This window comes from Pezoporus wallicus, unplaced genomic scaffold (genome assembly GCF_028554395.1).
Source record: "Pezoporus wallicus isolate ANWC-B61680 ecotype Strahan unplaced genomic scaffold, APGP_CSIRO_Pwel_v1 contig_5418, whole genome shotgun sequence".
NCBI lineage: Eukaryota > Metazoa > Chordata > Aves > Psittaciformes > Psittacidae > Pezoporus > Pezoporus wallicus.
In genome coordinates this window covers 3767579-3790499 of record NW_026640709.1, presented here as the reverse complement: position 1 = coordinate 3790499, position 22921 = coordinate 3767579, and the positions used below count along the sequence as shown (strand labels likewise).

At 38.7% G+C, this 22921-nt stretch overlaps 1 protein-coding gene across 3 annotated transcripts; it reads left to right on the top strand.

Moving 5' to 3' along the window:
• The first annotated feature begins 6833 nt into the window (after positions 1-6833).
• On the top strand, positions 6834-21919 carry FAM98B (family with sequence similarity 98 member B). 3 transcript variants are annotated; one of them, XM_057420134.1, is made up of 9 exons: positions 6834-6975; positions 7818-7966; positions 8752-8886; positions 9584-9762; positions 13026-13106; positions 13491-13607; positions 15926-16093; positions 17586-17679; positions 21762-21919. In XM_057420134.1, exons 1-9 carry the CDS (start codon positions 6911-6913, stop codon positions 21788-21790), a joined length of 1017 nt encoding a protein of 338 aa, XP_057276117.1. In that variant the 5' UTR covers positions 6834-6910; the 3' UTR covers positions 21791-21919. The 3 variants fall into 3 exon arrangements, with proteins under 3 accessions (XP_057276117.1, XP_057276116.1, XP_057276115.1); XM_057420133.1 differs by having other exon boundaries at positions 17586-17691; XM_057420132.1 differs by lacking the exons at positions 13026-13106; positions 21762-21919 and having other exon boundaries at positions 17586-18853.
• The last annotated feature ends 1002 nt before the right edge of the window (positions 21920-22921 follow it).

Below are 22921 nucleotides of genomic sequence, written 5' to 3'. Positions count from 1 at the left end.
CGTTGTTATTTACGAACATCAGGTTGCTAAGTGACATCATGTGATGTTCACTGCTTCATCAGCCACCCACAGTTCTCAAGGAATAGCAACAGAGGGGGTGAAAGGGGTGAAAGAAAACCCAAAAGGCTGAATTACTATTAAAAATAAAAAAAGAAAAAGGCCTACAGTTCAAGACAAAGCAAAATAAGCTTTTTAAAAATACCTGCTTTCTTTTTCTAGTTGAATCCACTAGAATTAGGTTAAGAACTTACAAGCACTACATAGGTAAATCATTTGAAAGAGAGAGCCAAAGAACTGAAACCTACCCCCAGCCACAAATATAAGTTAGTGATCTGCTTTTATATATACGCATATATATGTATGTATATGTGGACATATGTATGTTTGTATTAACTTTTCCATGAAAGAAAGACTGTATGCATTAAAGGCCACATCATATATTTTTTAATTGCTTCTAATGTTGTCAGACTTCAATCATTTGGGCTCAAATGCTTCATGCTCCTTTAATTTACTCAATTTTTTATTACTTCAGCACTGTCGGCTCAGCTGCTTCACATAGATTAGATTATTTAAGCAACTATTTTGCTGAACCTTTAGCACTTTCCATGCTTTGCAGTATCTTGAAATTCATGAGCGGAACTGGGGCAAGGACAGGATTGAGATGGATAGGAGAAAATTTCTGGATCAAAACCCCCAGAAAAGCATGCATGAGAAACTGATGAGCTTGGAGGTAGAAACAGAAGACAGAGATGAGACAATAGACTGGACAATTCTTTTTCTTCTGTTGTCTTGTAAAAAAAATCTCTAATGTTATGGGTTGGAAGCGGGCATCCAAATCCTCACCACTGCCTATTTTGGATACTCCTCGCACTCAGGACTTGAGAGGCATGGGAATGAAGCAGCCATGCTCAACCTTTCTAGCCAGTGCATCTTTTTAGCTACTACTATTTAGTATTTTTTTTAATCTTTTCTTTTTTTCCTTAATCACCTCTCCCATTACAATTTTTCTTTAATGACTTTTTGAATGCTTTACTCTGGATAATAAGAATTCAACTTTATTGATGCTTTGCTTTAAACTTTAATACTAAAATATAAAAATATTACAAATATATATATATGCAGATGCCCCTTAAATGTCCCTTCTCCCACCCTCTCACAGCCTTCTGTTGCCTCTCTCCTCTTGAGATTCTTTCAGTCATGTTATCCAAGAGCTCTGTGAGTTTTCTCAGATTTCAGTTCTCCTCATCAAAAAGAAGCTAATAGTGAAAAACCAGACCAAACCAAACCCCAAAACACAGAAAATTCACTAAATTGTGGCAAATCCATGGAATACAGAACAAGTAGTGATTAAAAAAAAAAAAAAAAAAAAGAGTTGTGAACTGACAGAGGGAGCTTTTGCAAAATCTATATACCTGGCTTCCCTGGGAAGGCAGCACAGTGCCTGTGGTGCCCTTGAACACACGCTTTCCTGGAGAACTCTGCAGTCTTCCAGTGTTTTATTGACATAGGTTGTGGGGATTCAGTCGCAGGTTTCTGACCTCAGAGAGTCCCTCTCAGGCAACTCACACACCTGGTCACATACCTTCTTCACCATTTAAATATTCAACATACTTCAATTAATTTGGTGTTTGTGTAAGAACTTGCAGAAGACTTTTCTCTGTTGTACTTTCTTAAAATGAAAAAAAACCAGAATCAAGATCAAAGGAGCACCTATGGCTACATCATACATGAGTACAAAAGATTAAAATAAAAATTTATGTACATTTATGAGGACATAAATTTTCAGACAGAATGCCTAAAAGCGGGAACACTTTGTGCTTGGTTTTTCATTCCTGTAACTCTAATTTCAAGATGAGATTAATAAAGTCACCTTTCAGTGAAACAAGTGAAAAAGAACAGAGAACAGTTGTAATACATGAAGCTCCGAACAGTGAAGCCCCACCACTTAACTTCTAAGAAATTATGTCAGTGTAAATCATGATGTGATGAATGCTTCACTGAAATGATTCATGCCATATGGTCTGAAGAGCAAAACGGGCACAGTTTATTTTTAAAAGAATGAGAAATATGAACTTGGAATATTCATTGCTTTGTCCTGCCAGGCTGAACATTTGCTGTAGCAGTGGCAAGACTTACTGCAGGTCTGTCTTTTTTTGCTCACTTAATATGTTGCACTAGTATGAGGTTTCAGTCTCATTCATAATGGAATAATGTCCACAAAATTATGATCAGTATTCCAAAACCTCTTCTGCAAACAAATGTTCACAGGGCACCTACAGACTAAATCATCTTCTCACTTTCTCTTTAAAAAATCCATGAGAAACTTCAGAAGTAAACAGACCTCGTGGTGTAATGACTATCTTGGTAGTGAGAAGACAATTAAATTGAGTCCCTGACAGAGGTGAAACGTGCTGATAATACCATGAGTCGCTCAGCTCTCCTTTTGTAAAGCTGCTTACGGTCAACACCTTTCTGGCTATATTGTTGTGTATTAACATATTCAGTGTGCCTTATTCATCTTATTCCAATTCAAGGACAATGAAGAGCCAGTGTCTCCTTAGACAAGTACTGGAAAAGGAGGGCTAGTCAGTATACTACAGTCATTGTGCAAGGTGTTGATGGTTGCCCAGTTCTGACCTCTCCCCCACCATTTGTGCAGAGATATGTCCCCTGAAAAAGCAGTCTGAGAGCAGTCCACTTTCAAGAAATTGCAATTTTCATTCTGCAGAATTTATCACTGTGTATAATACCTTGAAAAAATTCATTTTGGATTGAAAGCCTTGACATCACAACTTCAGGTGGCTTGGTTTGGTCTGTGAGATGTTATAAGGGTGATTTCTAAATCAAATGTTTATGATCAGAGGTCAGCTTCAGTTTCAGGAGGGTAGCCCTTAAACTAATGGGCAGGATTTCTGTAGCTAGCATAAATACACTCAGGTTCAGTGATGTTAGTATACTCATCATTCACATGTACTCTGTTTGCAACAGTGATGTAATTTATATATAGATCAATTTTAACTTGCAGTCTGGTTCCACAATGATGTAATTAAGTTGATACTGCCTGGGGTGGGTAGTCCCAAATAATCTGTAAATATAAGAAGGATTTTATAGAAGGATTAAAATCAATTTAACATTAGCTTTTAAACAAGTAAGCTACAGTTGTTTAAATGTCCGCAAGTCTGAGGAACAGTGCCTATTTTTTTAATAGGTTGAAAGAATGGCTAGTACTTTTTTTTACAGATGGAAGTTGAAAAGGTTTACAGGGTTAATACATTAATTTAAACTGATAAATATCTGTGTAAACAAATTATTTCATTATAACAATTAAACCTGTTATTGATCTGTTTTAAATTCAATTAATATAAGCTTCTTATATCGACTTGAGCATGCATGAAGTGCTGTCTTCTCTCAATCATTTTTAAACTCTTTTTAAACAACACAGCATTGCACGTAGGCAAGCTTGTGCTAGAGAAAAGCATTTATAATGTACCACTCACGACTCCGACTCCTATGATTCCCTCTAGTGGTCAATAATTCTCTGCTAAACGTTTCTTAGTACTACAGATTGTACCTCTTCTGCACTAAAACAGTCTCCTCTTTTGAATTCAAGAGATCCATTTTTTTATTCTTGTGCTGCATAGGAGAAGGACAAAGCAACTGAATCTTTCAAGATGTGCAGCTAGTATATCTGTGGGAAGTTTTACTTTCCTTACTAGGAGCAGACAAGTTGCATATACCACATACCAGCAAAAGCCTGCTCTGTTGGCAGCGCATACCAGGAGGTGACTGATCTGCTGCAGAAGGAAGCAGTCCTTCCACCCTTCCACCCCACCCATACTGTTAGGCAGTATGAGAATGCCTGGTGCCCATTTGCAAGCCTGGCAATAGGAGCACCTCTCCTGCAGTTTTGAATAGCATAACAACATATGACTTGTCATATTCATACAAGTAGTTTGGTAAGTGGCTGACATTTACCTTGGCTTAACGTCAATAGGAAATGGAGTTATGTAGTTCGGGTTTTCGTAAGATTACAGACAACTTGAAATTGTAGAGGTTTAATATGAATTGGCAGAAGATGTACCCCGCAAATTCCTATCTTCACCTTGCTTTCAACTCAGGGTACTCTCCAATATATTTAAGAGAGGTGTAGACAGCAGCAGCTGCATGCTGAATTAAGATGCCATTTTGTATCAATTTGAGTTGATTCAAGTCACTACTAATCCAGTGCTATATTCATTTTCTAACCTTGGCTGTGCATTTCTGCTCCTTCCTCATGCCAGCTCTGGGACTTACATGACTGCTGAGGGAGATGGCTAACTGGCAGACTAAGGAAAAAGAAATCCTGACAAAACCTGAAAAGTTTGAGGGCACTGATGACCTTGTTGAAGCCACATACGCCTTTCTTGTGAAAGCTTGTGAACAGCTGTGTGCCAAGACCTCTTCTTTTGGCATTCTTGTTTGTCTATTACAAAGGGCAAATGCAAAGTCTACTCCTGTGGGATTAGGCTGCTATAAAATATTTTTTAGCCATCTTTATCACAATTTTTTTCCTCCCCTGTGGATGGGAAACTCATGAATGGGCAAGGAGAAAGCTGTGGACTGAATAAACAGCGGATTTTTGAGAAGGTGTTGGCAACCTAAGTGCATGATCACAACAAAAAATGCCTTTTACCTGTGGTTCTCAAGACACAATTTGTGAAATTCAAACTTTCATTTCCTCATATACATAATACCTCTATTATACAGAAAAGTTAGGATTAAAAAAAATATTGTGGAATTAAAAGAGCAATTGATGCATGTGCTTGGCTATCATATATATGCAACATTATCAAAAGACAGTAGGAGAAATCAACAGTTTATGTATTGTCCTGTGGTACAAATTAGCAAAATACATTTATGGCATGTAGAAAAATTTATTAAGAGAGACCCAGGGAATAATGCTGCCACCTACTTGTACCACACAGTACCTCTTAAATTACCATATTACTTATCAGGTTTGATAATTATGTTATGCTAGTTTCACTTCTAGTTGTTCTTAGTTCTTTTTCTTAGCATGCACTGTTGGGTGATATGAAAACCACTCAGTTTCTCAGACAACTGTGCAGTGATGATTCACTGCAGTTAGCATCAAGATGCAGCTTCAGAAAAGAGAGGGAAAGAAAAGTGGCTATTTCTATTTCTGCATATCTTGTTTAATAATAGGACATGATGTTGCTTAAACAGGAGTAACAGTTCTTATTTTTAGAATCTTTGCTCTCATATACATGTTCCTTCATTTAGAAAAATTATGTTAACCCATCTGAAGCAAAAATCCTTTTGAAGCTCAGTCATATGGAAAAAGACATAGTTAAGAGTTGTGAAAGAGACCACTGAGTTGCTGGCACTGATGTACATCATACGGTCAACATAACCCTATCAGACTTAAAGATGCTCTTCTTTGCACCAACTGCCGTAGATAATGTTTTTAATTCCTAGATTTCTGTCTGTGTGAGAGGATGTAATGGCTGTCCCCATTCCCAATTTTTTTAAAGCTTAGTACTCAATAAATTCACATCTTCTGCTAAATGGAAATAATTCAAAATAGCTGCTTCAAAAATGGTGGATATTTTGCTTGTTATGAATATCAGTGTTGTAACTACTTCCATCTGATTGCACATCTTTACAGCACTTCATCACAGATTCAGATGCTGGGTTTTCTGAAGGTCTGGATAAGGCAAGACTGGAAAAAAATAATTTAAAAAGTTGAATTTTCGTTCTACTTAATAGGACAGATAGGAGCCTACAGCTGAACTACATGAAATACGAAACTCTGAGAAACTAATGCTACAGTATGATTATAGAAGGAATTTTGGGCATGCTTCACCAGAAGTGGCTGGGAGTAAGGGATAAAACAGAGATAGTCTGGAACCAGTCAGCCAAAAAAAAAAAAAAAAGCTGGCACTAGTTTATGTCTCTCTCTTAACATTGCTGTCCCTAAGAAAAGCTTGGAAATTACAAGCCAGACATCTCTAAATAGAAGACAAAAGAAAATCAATGCTCAAGCAAAGACAATGTGTTTTGGGAAACCTTCCTTCCAGTTTTCCAATTAATAGGCCTAACAGTACTGAAACTGGAAATCCCTGCAGGCCACAGGACTGGAAAGTGATGCGCTCAGAGAAACACAGTGAGCCATCCCACTCTACTATGTGCAGCATGTAGTCACACACGGGCAGCAAAGCGCTGCGCTGGTTCCAAGGTCTTCATCACAACAGCCACATCTGGCCGGAAATGCTGTGTTTCTCAGGCAGGAGCTGCTGGTCATGTTCATAGCCGGTACTACCGCCTGTGTTTGTGCAACACAACCCTCCTACCCCAGCTTCCCTCCGTAATATATCAAAAATATCATAAACAATCTGGATTTTAACCTCAACCAGGCTCCGGGCACCACCACCTTGGGCAGTGTTTCACAGTTCGAAATTTAGAGAGCGACCAGAAACACCGGACTGGTCCAGGCCGAAAAACCTGCTTGTTTTACCCACATAAAACCCTGGCGGTAGGGGGTAGGTGTCGAGTGAGCTTGGGGCCCACGCTGGAGCAGGACAACAGGGACAGCCGCAGGGCCGTATCAACACGGGCAGGGAACGGTGAGGTTGCTGGAGCGCTCCTCACTGAGGCAAGAATGCAAGGCCCGGCCTGCCTGGCAGGTCTCCTCCAGCCGCTTGCAACTCGCCGGCACAGGGAGGCCGTGCAGCCCCTCACAGCAGGGACAGCCGCACGGAGAAGGGGCGGGGACAGCCCGGGGCCTCCTGCTGGGCCTGGGGCCCAAGTCGGCAGCGGAACGCAACGGCGGGCGCAGGTTTGCGGAGGGCCGGTTTGAGCCGGGCACAGCGCCGCGCGGAGGGCGGCGGTGAGCCCAAGTCGAGGTGCCGGCATGAAGGAGCTGGGGCCCGCCGTGAAGATGGAATGCGACATTTTGGATGCGCTGGAGACCCTGGGGTAATCGGGGGTAGCAGCGGCCCCCCCCTATTGCTGGGAGGGAGGCCGAGGGGACCCCGCCGCCTCGCTGCTCTGCCGAGCACAGAGCGGGGACCCATCGCATCGGGGAGGAGGTCGGGCCCGGGTTGGGGGGCAGAGGGGTGCGGCGTGGGGCAGAGGAACGGACTTCGCGTTCCGGCGGGTGCCGGGGAGGCCCGGTGGCGGCCGTGGCTGGGCCTTTACCCTCGCCTGGAATTGGGGTCACAGCATCTGCGTTGTGCTTACCCTGGTTGTAATGGGGGTTAGGAGAAGGAAGCGCGTCTGGACGGGTGTTTGCTGGGTTGCGGGGGTGGGGGGGGGTGGGGGTGCGGGGGTGTTGAAAGCGGCCGTGTCTACTCACGGTGGGGCGGCCGGGCCTCACACTGTCCGCCCGGCTTCAGCCCGCCTTGAAGTGCTGCTCCAGGTAGAACAGAGCAGAAACAGTGTAAAATTGAGTTCGTTTTCTGTTATCGTATTGCCAGTGATGTCCCAGAAGTACATCACCAAGATAATGTTGTAGGGAAATTTGTTTGACTAAACACTCACATTCTTGTCTGTTCAGCATGGGCTGAGACATGAAACTGTTCTCATGTACACATGATACGTGCGGATGCTTGCCTCCTGTTTTCTGACACACCATTTTGTTCACCACTCATTTATTGGTTTGTTTAAAAAAAGTCTCAGTTATTCCTTGATAAAAGTAACTTAAAAAGAGTAATTACTTCCAGCATGGTTACTAACCAGCTTGTGGTAAAATGTTTTTAAAACGTATATATTTTATGGTAAGCTGGTTTCATATCAGTAATGTTTCTATCTCTCTGCAGGTACACTGGTCCTCTGCTGGAGGAGGGAGCCCTGAACAAAGCAGCAGAAAATGGATTGTCTTCACCAGAGTTTTTTGAGCTTTGTGTTTGGTTAGGTTCCCAAATAAAGTCACTTTGTAATATGGAAGAAAGCATCACTGCAGCAGATGGTGTGTGCATTTTAATTTATTAATGCAGTTTAGTATTTGCTCAGTGGGTTTAGGCCCATATTGTTCAGCTGATGGTGAATTTACAGTGTTGAACTTTAGCAGATAGAGAAAGGGTAGTCAAACAGGCTTGTATTTGTGTGGATGTGGCTCATAGATTAAGTCTTGTCTTGTGAAGTGTCTTTCAAAAGAAAAAAGGTGCTCATGGTTTGGTTTTTTTTTAGATCTTCGTAAATATGAAAAGTATATTCATGCATCCTTAATTAGTTGTTTTATGTAATCATATTTTAATGGAATCATTATTGGAAGAGACCTTAAAGATCATCTAGTTCTAACGCCCTTGCCACGGGCAGGGACACCTTCCACTAGGCCAGCTTGCTCAAAGTCTCATCCAGCCTGGCCTTGAGACTTCCAGGGATTTTGATGGCTTAAATTCCACTGCCTGATATTTTCAGCTACTTGGTCCAGTGCAGTGTTCCTTTCAGCACTGTGTGTGGATGCTCGAGTTGCATGTTACTGCTACCTGATTTTTTTGAGTACTAGAACTTGGATAAGATTTGGTATTGATTGTGTTTTCGCCAAAAAAAAGTAGTAAAACTAAAAACAATCACTGGTAATAATGGGTTCATGACTCCTAAAATTTGTTCGTCAGAAAATTAATTACATCGATATGCTGCTTTGTGACGTAAGCTGTTCACTTCATAGTGATGTTCAATTGCATCAAAGTCTTCAAAGATTCTGTGGCATCACCACCTTGTTCAAAGCTTTGCACTTGTTTATTCCCATAGGTGATAAAGATATAGAGAGCTTCCAGCTTGAGATTAGTGGCTTTCTGAGAGAAATGGCTTGTCCGTATTCATCACTTATATCTGGAGACATCAAGGACAGATTAAGAGAAAAAGAAGATTGTCTTAAACTCCTCTGTAAGTTATAAGCATTTTTTTATTCCCACTTAGAATACAGTATTATATGTGCATGCTCTGTTGTTATTCTACAGTTACATTAAATAGTTCTTTATCTGTATTTAAGTATATGTGTACAGTTATACAACCTACCTGAGCATGCATCAGCTCACTTGTGCAGAAACGGAAAATAGAAAACTATTAGGAAACTATTTTAGTAGAAATTAAACTTTATTTGTGAAGTATGGTTCAGCCTACTGAGGCCTCATCCCTCTCCCAGTCCAGTTCCAGCTCTGCTGAAACTGAGACCTTGCTTCCTGTGTTTCTGTGAAGTTTCTGGACATCTTAAAAGGAAATGCTACCTGATTTGAAAGTGCATGATTGAGAGAAGTAAAGTTTAGGTGTAAGATGGACTTGGACAAAGGAGTAGCAGCAGGAACCAGTGCAATAATACAAAACTAGCCAAGGAACTAGGAGTCTGGTGGCAGAAGTGGGTTAAGCAGTGAAATATGATGTGTAGACTGAAGATAGGAAGTCAGGTGAGAGTTAGTTCAAGTAAGGAATGGGAAACTGATACTGACCAGTCCATGGGAGAACTGAGAGTCTCCTTTTTATCAGGGTTGTCTTATAAATGTGTACTTGTATTTGTGTATGAGAATGTGGATGCAGAAATATTCATGTGTCTCTAAATCTGCCATTATGATGCTTTTCTCTCTAGTATTTCTAAGTACAGAACTTCAGGCTTTAAAGATACTGCACAGCAAGAAAATGAAAGGCTCTCATTTGGAAAAACACAATGAAATTTACCAGGAAGTGCAAGCTATTTGCAATGCACTGGGCCTGCCAAACTCCTCATCTTCTGAAATTCCTCCCTTGTTAACCAATGTGGAACAAAAGGTATGGGCTTTTATGTGTTTTCTCAATTGTTAAATTGTAAGCATAATCTCTGAAAGCATTCTTCTTTAAGGGTCCAACAGTCTAATCCACAAAAGCCCTATCTGACAAGTGTAAAGGAATTTTTATTCTGAAAGCTGGCTTAGTGTTCAACTGTTTTGTTTTTGAGGTGAAGTATTTCAGCATTTCCCCGAGTATGTGATGTACCTGGTGAGGCATACTTTGCCATGCAAATTTAAGGCATGAGTTGAAGTAACATAGTTTTCATGTTACCCATTCAAATGTGCTGCAGCAAGCAGAAGACTTTGGGCAATAACTGATTGTGCATTTATATACCTGTAGTTGTTTCTGGGATGTGTTTAAATTTAATGTCCTTAGCTTAAATTTTTGCTTTTTAGCGTATGACCTTCTTACTTGGAGGCATTTGCTTGACAGTGCCATTTCCTTAGTTGCAGAAGAGGATGAAAATGCTTGACTTACTGGCAGCCAGAGAATAAGCCAATTTAAGCTTTATTCAACAGGATAGCTTTTTTGTTTTTTTCAGGTCCCACCAGTTTCTAATTCATTTCACAGATGCAATCCTTAATCTGACTTCCTCATTGCAGAATGTAAATAGGCTCTTGGGGTGGAATTTATCTTCTCTGTCAGGCAGCTAAAAGTTTTGCTCTTTATTTCTCCCTAGTATTTGTGGAGAGGGTGGGTGACCGATCCCCTTTAAGAATTATGGGAGATACATGGAATGAATCTCTCTGTGCTGCTGAGTAAAAATTTTGCATGATTATGCTGCTTTTTTCTTCTTCCTCCTCAGCCAGGGGCAGTTGAATATTTAGAGGTTTGGGGGAGAGGGCCTGTTACTTGCATGTTTTTCTTATATCTGTAGGACTTCAGGGTGACAAGACAGTACCTTTAATAGATTCATTTATGAAGAGCAGCATCCAGGTGGTGGTGAAGATGTCTGTTCCTGCACTATTAACTGTGCTTGATCTGTTTAGTTCTAATCTTTATATCCATTAATTTTTTTTTTAAAGGATGAGGAAACAGTTCTGGTACTGTTTTGTGAGGATTAAAATGTCAGGACAGCAAGAATTACTATATTTTTATACAGCAGATTTTGAAATAAATATTTTTGTATCAAACAAATCCAGTAACTGTTTTGGTTTTAAACTAATTTTAGAGAATGTGTTAACTTCCAAAGCAATCCTGTAAATATTTTATGTTACCAAGGTCATGGATTATACAGAAGGTCAAATAGTCAAGTATATTTGTCTCCATCTAGCTTTTAATTAGTTTGTTTTTTACAGCTGAGTGTGTGAAAACTTTAAGATGACTTTGCTGTTACAATTTGTTTTACATTTTTCTGAGTAGGTTTTCACTGCTCTCTTACCTGGACAATCCTTTTGTATAGTTCCCGCTACACGTGCAAGCTTCTTTCTTTGTTGCGATGGTGTCTTTCTTTAAACTCCTGCTTATCCTTCTTAATCTAGGGCAACTGTTGTGTTCAGGAATGTGGGTTATAGCATAGATTCTCATATCAGTTGTATTCTTGTCCTCTGGCAGACAGGGTTATGTTAGAGCTCTTGTGTTCATAGCCCTGTCATCAGTCAAGGCTGGACAATGTATTCTGCAGCTATAAGGCAGCTCAGTCTATTTCATCATTATAGTTGTAGGATAATGTTCTCAGATTTCTGTTGATGGGAGCAGGGGAGTGAGGTGGAGATTCAGTAATCTGGGTATGACTTTATAGTGTGTCACAAACATGAACGTAGACCAGTTCATCAGTGAAAAGATTCCTCCTTAAATATTACTTGATTAATAAACCTGTATCATCTTTAACTTGGAGAGAAAGGTTGGAGAAATTTGGGGGCAGTTTCCCAGTCAATAAAGGATTGTTTCGTTTAGCTGTCTTGTTTCTTCTCGTTCTGATTTTCACTGATTCTCTTCCATTATTATTTTCTCTAAACTTCCTTTCATTTTTCAGTTTGTGGCATTCAGGAGTATGCAGTGCTGAGTTAGGTCTTTTACCTGTGATCATCTTGTGATGGCAGAATGTGTGGCTTTTTTGTATGTGGAGCCCATTGTTGTATTTACCTCTTAGCTGCCCTTGCAGCTAAACTTGCAATAATTCTAATCTCTACACAGTATTCAGCATCACTGGTTTCCAAATTTTCTTTCACTCAATAGCTATAAATTATATCAAGGATTTGTTTTGGCTTTGCTGGGTTGTTTTGTTCCAGAAGCCAATCTCATTTTGATAGACTCTTCAACTCATTAGAACCTTTGAGTTTATATTGCTGACCTTAATGGCATATGGATAGACACCTCTTGCCTAATAGGATTTTTATTTAATCTGCTGTTTATTCCTTCCATAGTAATTACTTATTTCTTCATCCCTTGCTGTCATGCTGATCTAACTGTATTGCTCCAGGTTTTGATTCTTCAGACACTTATCTAAATTCAAGTATGTTATGTGCTTGGATGCATTGAAATTTTGAAGTAAATTATGAGAGGCATCGTGTACATGCTTCACTAAAAGCAAAACAAGTGGGCTGCATTTAGAAGACAGACAAGTCAGACAACCGTGGAGAAGAGCTGTGCAAAGGAAGTTCCTTCAAGAAAAGGATGTAGAGGTTTCTTGTAATGGGAGAGGAGAATGCAGTGGAGTTTGAAAGGCAAAAAGAGAGAGCACACCTCATCCCTAATTTCTGAGGGCAAAAGCTAATGGAAGAAATATAAGTAATGCTGATTTGGGGTGAATGAAAAGGTCTTAAACGTGATGTTATATGAAAGCAAGCAGGATTAGGAGAGAGAATGTATACCTGTCATATCTCCTGCCTTTCTTATTAGCATCCCATTACCAGAACTTTTTAGCCAAGTCTAGCATTTGACACCAGAACTCTTAGCTTCCAGTTGTTACATTTTCTTAGTTGTAGGTACAACACTTAATAATAAGTAAAATGATTAATTTAACTAGCCCTTCTGCCTGTATGCACTTGAAACATTTGCCGTGTACATATTTTTCTATTATAAACGGGAAAAGTAGCGTGCCATAAAAGATTTTTGTATGGAGGTTAGTCATGCAGTAAAAGTATTCAGGAAATCTTTTTGTCATGGGTAAGCCAGAAGAAGCATATCTGGTTTTATGAGTCTGCTAAAAAAAATGTGCTGTGTTTGATCTTATGAGTAGCAAATTGTGATTACTGCAGGTTGTGCTGGAATAAACAGAAGTATAATTTGTGTTCTGAGAAGAAGTATGTGTTTCGTTTCAGATAAAGGACATTCTCTCAAAAGTTCAAAATAACCATGTGGGGAAGTCACTACTAACAAAACCTCTGAATTCTGAACAAGTGGTAAGTAGAAGTCTCTCAATTTCTTTTCTGTATTTAATGGGATGTCAAAATTAATGCTTATGGCCTCATCTAACTTTGTCCATTTTATAGTCAGTGGTCTATTGCTAAGTATTAATACTGAAATTCAATTGCTAAATACTGATTATGCTAATCAGATACTTCTAGAATTAATGTTATAAGGCAGACTTTTTGTGGATTCATCCTCTTTCAAAATATTTTGTATACGCATACTACTGTAGCACTACACAAATGCATCTCGAATTTGATGTAGTTCATAGTGATCATCTGGGGATTGACATCTCAGTTGCTGAGTGGGGTTACCTTTAAATTGACTTCTATAACTTTATAGATTTGAATGTTTGAATTTTTATCATAACACTGCAGGAAAGATTGGAAAAAATCAATGATGCTCTTCGGAGCGAGTACGAATGTCGCCGACGCATGTTAATGAAGAGGCTGGATGTGACAGTACAGTCTTTTGGCTGGTCTGATAGAGCAAAGGTAAGCTTGACGAATTGTTTGTTTCCTGTACGTAGGAGGCTGCTGCAGTTCCCCAGATCTTCCTACTGAATGATACATACTATGTAAATACACTTCCATTACTGTTATCTTCTTTCCAACCAGTTTCTCATCAGTGGTTGTAGCATCCAAGTCCTGGAAGGGGAAGGATTTCACTAGATGGCACAGTCTATCCTTGTGTCTGTTTATAGCTTCAAAATTATAAATTTTAGCATCCTCTGTTGGGACGTCTCACTTTAATAAGTTTGCATCTCCCCTTTTCATTTCCTATATACACCCCTCTCCAATCAAGTGAATTGGGAAGGATCTTCAGCATTTCTCATGCAGATGCAAGAGAAATATAAACACTGGGACTTAGTATGAACTGAATGTAAAGAGTCGCTGCCCGTAAAGTCAGTGAGATTACAGTTATTGCTGCCTGTCTTGGATTCAGATCTACTGGATGATCATACAACTACTACATACTACAGATGGTCAGTTGAACACGTTATTTAAATAGCAGCTCATGAGAAAAGCACGCAATTGTAATCCTTCAGATGGCTAAAAATTCCAAATGACTGAATTTTCTATGTTGATATAATTTTAATTGTGAGCATTTAGTTTGTAGCACTCTGTATATTAAAAACGATCATGATTTAACCAGTTTGATCTTTTTGAGCTATAAATATATATTGTTTCTATTCAAGAGAGTGGGGAGATAGGATACAAAAGGTTTGTAATTTGATGAATATACATGTGGAAAGCTGAAGGCCAATGTTTTTGCTCATGAGCTGCAAGATCAGCTTTCCTTCAAAAGGTTGGTGTAAAAAGCTTAAGATGGATGTCTTAAAACTTCAAAAGCTTACTGAAAGTATGGATTGTTACTAGTCTTTCTGGTGTCACAATTTGTCGTTGACACTTGCAGTCAGAATTGTTTACATGAAGCTCACTCAGTATCACTAGAAGACAGGAGTCTGGATGCTGCTGTGCTACTTTGAAATGGCTCACTATTTTCTGCAGGCGTTGTGAATGCTTTTATGCTGCAGGAAAGGAAAAGGAGGACGTTTAGCTCACGGAAGCCAGGACAGGTTCCCGTGTGTGTGACTTCCTTATAGCTGTACCAATGCAACTATATATTTTAAAATTTAAAGTGTATTTCTGAAATGTAGTTGATGTTAACTCATGACTAACTTAGGCGAAAATTTTAAGTCATTTGCTCTTACTCCATTCAAACGATGTGAAAAACAATACAAATACACTTTTGCAATAGAACAACAGTTTAAATTTTTAATGATGATGGAGTAATAAGATGATTCATTTTCCTATCTTGACTGTTGATGTGAAATAGTATGCAGTTACAGAAATAACCAGGTGAAATATTAATCCAAAATTACATCTTTTTTCCTTATTGTCAAAATATTTTATTATAACTTCTCTAAGAAGGTTTTGGGATTGAAATTATTTTGGCATTGATGCAGTTCAGATTTATTTTTTTTTTAAGCCAAGAGGCAAATTGTTCTGCTTTTTTAATTCATTTGTTAGCTTGCCTTTTTTCCCACCATTAAATAGGTATTGATACCTTTATCTGCTTTTGATGCTGTGGTGTTCTTTTGTGTGTGCTATAGTTTGGATTTTTTTTTTTTAACTTGTTCAGTCCCTAAGAGAGATAAGTTTGCAGACTGAAATGGATTCATAAATGGTGTAGTAATTGCCTGACAAAACAGTCAAGTAAAGGAACTGCACCTGTTGTCTGGTCCTCCAAGATCCAGTTTTACTCTTAAGATCACTCTAGATGTCCTTTTTTGTTAAACAAATGAAATATCAAGGTATGTTTGGAAAAAGTCTTGCTTTTTCCCCTTCTCAGTCTTCCCTTTTTCATGGCTTGCACAAGTGTTCTGCTGCATGTATACAATTCATTTTTTTTCTACAAGTTGATCTTGCTTTGAAGCTGCTCTGTTCTCATCACATTTAGAAGTGATCTGTTAAATATGGCTATGTAAAGCTCTTAAGAGGGCAGTCTACATTTTAGACTTTAGATGTGTTGGAAAACATTAAAGAATCTGATGACAGTGGATAGGAGAGTTTCCTTTGTAATGGTGTTAATTTCAGCATCAACTAAACATCAGCATTTTTTGTACAATAGTTTCATGAGTATGAAGGGGATTGGTAACAACTGGCAGTATATTTTGTAAGATAACTTAGATTTTTAGGCATTCCACCCTGTGTTCAAATTGAAACTGAGACCAGTTCATGGTTTACGGTACACGTGTTTGCATGTTTTATGCCTAGCAAATAAGTTGTGTTTGATTTTTATCATTTAGGTAAAAACAGATGATATAGCACGAATCTATCAGCCCAAGCGCTATGCATTATCTCCAAAGTCAACTATTACATTAGCTCACCTTCTTGCTGCTCGAGAAGATTTGTCAAAGATCATAAGAACAAGTAGTGGATCAACACGAGAAAATACAGTCTGTGCGATCAATAAGGTATGCTTTTTCTTTCTGGGATGTGATAAAAGGACATGGGAGTTTACAGACCTGTCAGTCATCATTCTGGAAGTACACTCTTCGCTTAATATTTTCATTTCTTTCTGTAAGATATCTGGTGGATTAAGAAAGGAAGGTTTGCAGCATTCCACTAACCATTGCGGCAACATCTTTTCATGTTATTACACATTCAGTCATGCCACAGGGTGAAACACTAGTCTAGATGAGCAGGAGCAGTATGGGGAGGTGTATGTGTGTGCATGTGTGTTTGTGTAAATGACTTCTTTGAGTTCAGTGGAACTGCATGCCTCATGTTAAAGATACGTGTCAGTCTTTGTGGTATCAGCTCCTGGGCTGCCATTGCCAGGATTATGTCATTCAGTTCATAAACCAGCAGCTTTAGTATATCAGTATATTATAAATGATAGAAGTTTCTGTGGAAGTGTCATTTTGCTGCAAAGCAAAATTATTTGGTTTAGCTACAGTAATAACACTGTACTGCTTTCTTGTGTATGATAAAAGCTGAAGCTTGTGAGTAATGGCATTAGTTTCACCATTCAAATGGTGACTAAGCCTATTTTTATTAATCGTTTACTTACAAATTTTTCCAAAGTTTTGTGCCTCATTTAGATATCTTTTAATTTGTTTTGATCCCAGAAATACTGAATTTTCTTAATTATTGTAGGATCTCAGAGAAAGTTTTGAAGTTTTTTTGGAGAGGACTTTAATGGAAGTGCCTGGGACTGACCAGCATATGTAAACATTCATTACACAGAAGGTTTAGGAAATACGGAAACAACAAAAAGACCTACCTGGATACCTTTTTGATCTCTAACTTAATGTTTTGTTTAATTTTGTCCAGTCTCCCTTTTTGTACACTGGATAATATCCACCAAAGTCAAGATCCCTTTTGTTTTAATTTTCTTGGAAGTGTTATTTCAGCATGTTACATGCTCTGTTCCAGCCCCTAATGAGTTGTTTCTAACCTAAGGCAAACTGATGCTCCTTTCAGAGTTGTGTTATCAATTTGCCAGTTCATGGTTTTTGCTAGCTGATTAGGTTTGAGCTTGAACTTTGAAATTTAAGTAGAAGAGCTGCATCATAAGGAGTCTTTTCTACATGAATATATATTGCATGAATTACATATATTACATATTCATATGCATTACATGAATTATATATATTGTTTATTGTAATACTAATACTTCACATGCATGTATTTACTTCGTAAGTATTTCCCAAAAGTAATATGAGCTAGCCAGCTGCAGTTACTGCAATTTTACAGGTGCAAAATTGGATCTCTTTCAGAGTTCTGTTGTGTTAGGGTGAGTTACAAGGACAGGAAATAGGGATTCTGCTGTCAAGTTCTACACCAAGGGGACCATATTTCCTGTAAAGAGCAGGCAGCATGTCTTTGCGCAGAGAAGTACCCTGTGTCCCTTCAAATTATTACTATTTTTTTAAACTGAAAATGACCTATTTTTCTGTATAGGTTCTGATGGGGAGGGTACCTGACCGTGGAGGCAGACCAACAGAGATTGAACCACCTCCTCCTGAAATGCCTCCTTGGCAAAAGAGACAGGAAGGTGGTGGAAGAGGTGCCTGGGGAGGTGGAGGTGGGGGTGGAAGGGGCAACTGGGGGGGCGGAGGGGGTAGAGGAGGAGGAGGTGGGGGGGGGTTTGGAGGTGGGGGGGGTTTGGAGGTGGGGGAGGGTTTGGAGGTGGGGGAGGGTTTGGAGGTGGGGGTTTCAGGGGTGGTGGAAGAGGTGGAGGTGGCTTCCAGAGTGGCAGGGGAGGTTATGGTGGCAGGGGAGGCTACGGTGATCCTTATGGCAGCAGAGGAGGGGGAGGATACCGAAGATACTGAAATAGTGTAAATATTAACAGTAATTGGCAAAATATAGTGGTGGTGTTTACTGGTGTCAGGAATTTAGATACTTTAACTTGGGTTTAGGTTAGAATTAAGTATTAACATTACACCAACTGATGTTGTCATTGAATTCTTTTAGTTAGCTGAGCAGAACTTTTATACTAAACTGTGATGACTAAAGTCCTTTTTTTTCGTACTGTTCATATGGTGTTTTTAATGTACTTTTATTTAAACTAAGCCTCAGAAAACTGAATAAAACTCTTTCTAAAAAAACAGATGTTATTTAATATTCAAGCTTCTCAAATTATTGCATGTCACATGTCCACTCCCCTGATCCAAATTTCTGTGTAGAAATATCAAAATAGGCCTAAGAACCTGATGGAAACACTTGAAAAACTAGAATGCTGCTTTCAGGCTTTTTGTCTTCATCTAATTTTCATATGGGACATGTAAATGAATTTTCATGTCAGATGGTGAAATCCTTAAGGCTTTGGTCAAAATTACTCTGTTGGGTTTCTTATTCTTCCAGAATTCACGTAAAAGAACATTCTGAATTAATACTCTGCAGAAACAAATAAAATTGTGTTGTTTAATGTGTTAATAACTATATCAGAGAGGTGTAGGTCAGAGCGTGTACTGTAAACTTAAGAAACATGGTGAGTTTTGATAGTGTCTATTTTCATTTTACCTGTTTTCCATTTTATTGGTGTTTCATAAAAATCTTTTAAGGTCAGATTGGGCAGGAAACTTCTGCAGGCATCGTATCTGGTAAGAGCTCATTTATATATTCCTTCTAAATTAGCCTTGAGACATAGAGGTTGAATAAGCTGAGCTTCTTGAGAAGGCTTTTCGTTCTGGTTTGGGGGTTTTTTTCCCCTCTCTTTTGTTTTGTTTGGGATTTTTGTTTTTTTCCTCCCCCATTTTGGGAAAGACCAGTTGTACAGCTAATAAGATATACAGCAGTTGCTCTTCCTCAGTGACCCCTGCCAACCAATTAGCCTGATAACCTGAAAGAAACTTAGTCTTGATATCGTATGGGTGCCTTCTCCCTCACAGACAGTGTTACTCTAGAAGAAGGAGTAAACTTTCTTGCAGTTATGGCTGTAAATATATGTAGGCAAGAATTAAATTTTAGAGCTGTCAGTTAAAGAGGACAGTTTCTCTTGTCCAGCATCTTTTAGATCCTCTCTACTGTGAGGCCACTCCTGAGTACAGAGTGCAACAGGGAGATGATGCCCAAGCATACACTCGTGACGGTATTCAGGGGCATGTTGTTACGGAGATATTCAGGAAGGCATCTGGTAAACTTGGGGATGTCTGTTGATTTCATAGCACAGAAACCTTGAGGCACTTTGAGTATGGCTTCTCTGCAGGTTGGCTTAACTGCAGGTTGAATTTTAAGATTTCATTCTGCTTTTATGTTCCACAGTTACAAGTTATTTTTGCCCAAATTTCCTATCGCTGTCCATATCTGGTTTGCGTGACAGATGTTACTTTACCTTCAGGAACACATGCAGCATGTCCTGTTTCATCGGCAGCTTTATGCGTGAATATGAAGCTGTGTTCAAAATCAAATTATTATCTCTTTAAAAAGCCTGTGTCAGATTTTGTTTATAAGACATCACCAACCTTTTCATTTAAAATTTTAATCTAGGTAAATGGCAAAAGTTTCTCTCCATTGTTTCCTCTTTGGTCATAGTCTGCCTGAGAATGCTGCTTGTGAAAGGATAGATAAGGACTTATTTACCCATACTCTAGGGTCCAGACAGGTGCCTAACAAAGAAGAGCAGGAGTCTTCCTTGCTTGAACATGTTAGCTTGGATGTGAACTCTTAAAATAATGACTTAACTTCAGCCAATTGCTAGCAATACAGTTCCTTTGCCAGTTTTCTTCTACACTCCTTTCTGGCTTACACCATTGTCAGCCTCTGCAGTCATTATGGAGACCCCCCAAAGGTTGTGCTGGAGCATACTGCTGGGGTTTGTGCTCTTGCGCCTGGTTTTTGATGAATGCTCTGCAATAGCTCACAGATTGGTGACACACCAAGTGAGACTGCTGGCCACGGAGGTGAAGCGTTGGTCAGCAGAGGAGTGGAGGGAGTTTTTAACAACTGAAGCCTTAATATAAAATTCTGTTTGCTCATCCCAGTGTAATGTTTATGCTACAAGTAATTTCTGAACAGCAGTCAAGCATTTAGCTTCACCAAGGAAGCATGCTAGGGAAATCAAGTGGCTTATCTACACCTAAAGATTTTGTCAGTCTTAAGATGTGGAGATGGGCTGGTTTTAGTTCAACAGGTGTAATTGTATGTGGACGTGTCTTGGTGCCTTTACACTCATTGGTTTATCCTGTTTGTTGAGGGCAGGGTGGTTCTGAATGAAGTAAACCATAAGTGAACCAGCTATATGCCTACGTGTAATTCTAACAGTTAAATTATTTTAATACCATATTTCAGTTTTCTTTATGTAGATTATGTAGAAAATGGAAACTTGAATATGTTGGATATTTTGTTTTGATTTTTTAATCTGGCCATTTCAGTCTCTCTTTAAGCAATTCCAAAATGTGAAGCCAGTAGTTGAAAACTAAAGTAAGCACCACCACATTTCATCAAGGTATCCTTTTCTGTCCTCTGGTGTCAGAATGTATGCTTTTAATTTATCAAAAAATGCAATAATACCATGAAAATAATTGATTTAAACCTCTTCTCAAATTTTTTGTTTTCTTGAAAAAAAAAGTATTTTCAAAAATTCTGTTGTAAGCAAAAGATTTTCATACATATGTTTGTGAGCATTTTTGTGTTTATTCACGCATAGTGAGTATCTACCTGAGTATTGTTTTGTTTGCTCAAAAATTGAAAAATGGGTTGGGGAATTTTTCAGGATTTGAGACATTTTTGTTAGCAGCTGTAAACACTGAGGAATAAAGTACTGTATTTGAAGTTACTTGCATCCCTTGTGTAGTGTTATTTGGATCCACTGTCATATGTTCCTCTTGTGTTTGTAAGGAAGAAATCTTGCTGGTGATTTACAATGGTGATGGAACATATTTTTTATGAGATTGAAAAATTACAGATACATTTTGATCAAAATGCAGAAGGCTGTAAAGAACAATATAGAAGAATTCCAGCTGACAGGACATGTCACAAATACTTCCCTATTATACTGGCTGGGATTACTAAGGAGTCTTGCTTAAATTTTGCCTTAGTTAAAAAACCCCAAACAAACCATAAGTCTGTATGATAGTTACTGTTGTCTTTACATAAACTAAGGAAATATCTCAAATTACTTCTGAAGTTTTCTTTTCTGAATTTCTGTACTTGTGAAGTAAAACACAACTTGGTTTGCATGTGCAAGACTAGAGCAGATTTGCCCACATAAGCAGAAACTGTGTTTTCAGTAGTTAGTCTGCACTCCGTGTCTTCTTCCCTCATCTCCCTCTGATGACTGAAGATAACTGAATGAATATTCATCTCCCTATGTAAAAATGTATTTTGAGATGATAAGGTATTCTGAGGGTTACTACAGCGTAGCGAATAGCAAGTCTTTAGGGTGCTACAGTACTGCATGTGCAATAGCCAGTGTTAGCAGGTGCTACAGAAGCCTTGTTTAAACTTGGCTCCACATTGTGAAATCTTTCAAGAACTGGTACCTTAACAAACGTGAGAGATTATACTAATGAAGAAGTGTGCTTTGTAATACTTGGAAATGTGAGTGACAAAAGTGCCTGTACTGTGTCAAGTGCTAAAATAGGGAAAGACTAATCTGCAAACAAATAATGAGCTTCCTCACTGCTCTCTCAGGCAGCATTACCAGGGCTCACAGAAGGTGAAACGGTGCTGGGACTCTGGCACTAGGTTAATCCTGCAGAAGTATCTCACATGACAGGGTCAAGAAAGATGTATAAAGGTGGTTCAGATTTCTTTGAGATATAAACTCAGAGGCATAAAGTGAAATATTAGTATTTTTTCTATTATAAATATTAAACTGAAATCTTAACAATTTATATAAAATCTTTACAATCTGTACACTTTTTCAATCTTCTCAACATTAAACCAGTATGTTTTCAAGTTGCCACAGAGATCAGTTACATCAAAAAACATATTGCTACTGTAACAAAAACATATTTCAAAAAAAGTTATGTAAGCTACTTTAAAGGCAGCTGTGTTTAATCTGAATATGAACGGTAGCTCTGCTTTTTTTAATTGTGATGTTACTCTATTTAACTTTAAACCATCAGAATTCACACTTTATTTAAAAATAAACAGTAGTTGGAGGGGAGGTCACTTGCATTTCCTTTCTTCCTGTATGTACATGAAACAGAGCTGAGCCTGGAGGAATAAAGGTGCTTCTCATTTAAATTAGCCATGACAAGATAAATGTCAATACCAGTGTTTGCTAACATGACTTTTAAACAACACTTAATACTTTATCTTTTTTCCTAGCATAAAGCAACTTGAAAATTAATACAGATGTGAGTTTTGTTCAGTAGCTTTGTCAGTTTTAGCAGTATCCCTGCATTCAGTTTCTGCTATTACTCCTTCATGCAGCAGAAAGTCCCAAAAGAAAGAAGGGACTACCACTAAGAAAAGAAGTTAAAAAAAAAAAAAAGAGGGAGGAAGAAAACTATAGTAAGTGACTTTGGGCAAACAGGGAACCTGAAGGATCTTTGAGAGCTCTGACGTTCTTCAGGTATCAGCTGACCTCTTTGAAGCAGGAAGTCTTCAGCATACATGAAGCACCATGTATGTGTTCTGTAGGACACTTCTGCAAACAGATCCCTTTTAAGTTGTTCGGATTGTTTGTTTGTAGGAACAAGATGACAGCACAGCAGAACATTTAAGTTAGCGTTTAAGACTGTACAAATCTATGGTCATAACTTGATTTTCTGTATTAACACAGTAGCCTTTGGGCCAGGGGCTGATGTTTGGGAAATATCTTTTTAAATAAGAGATTTTGTTCA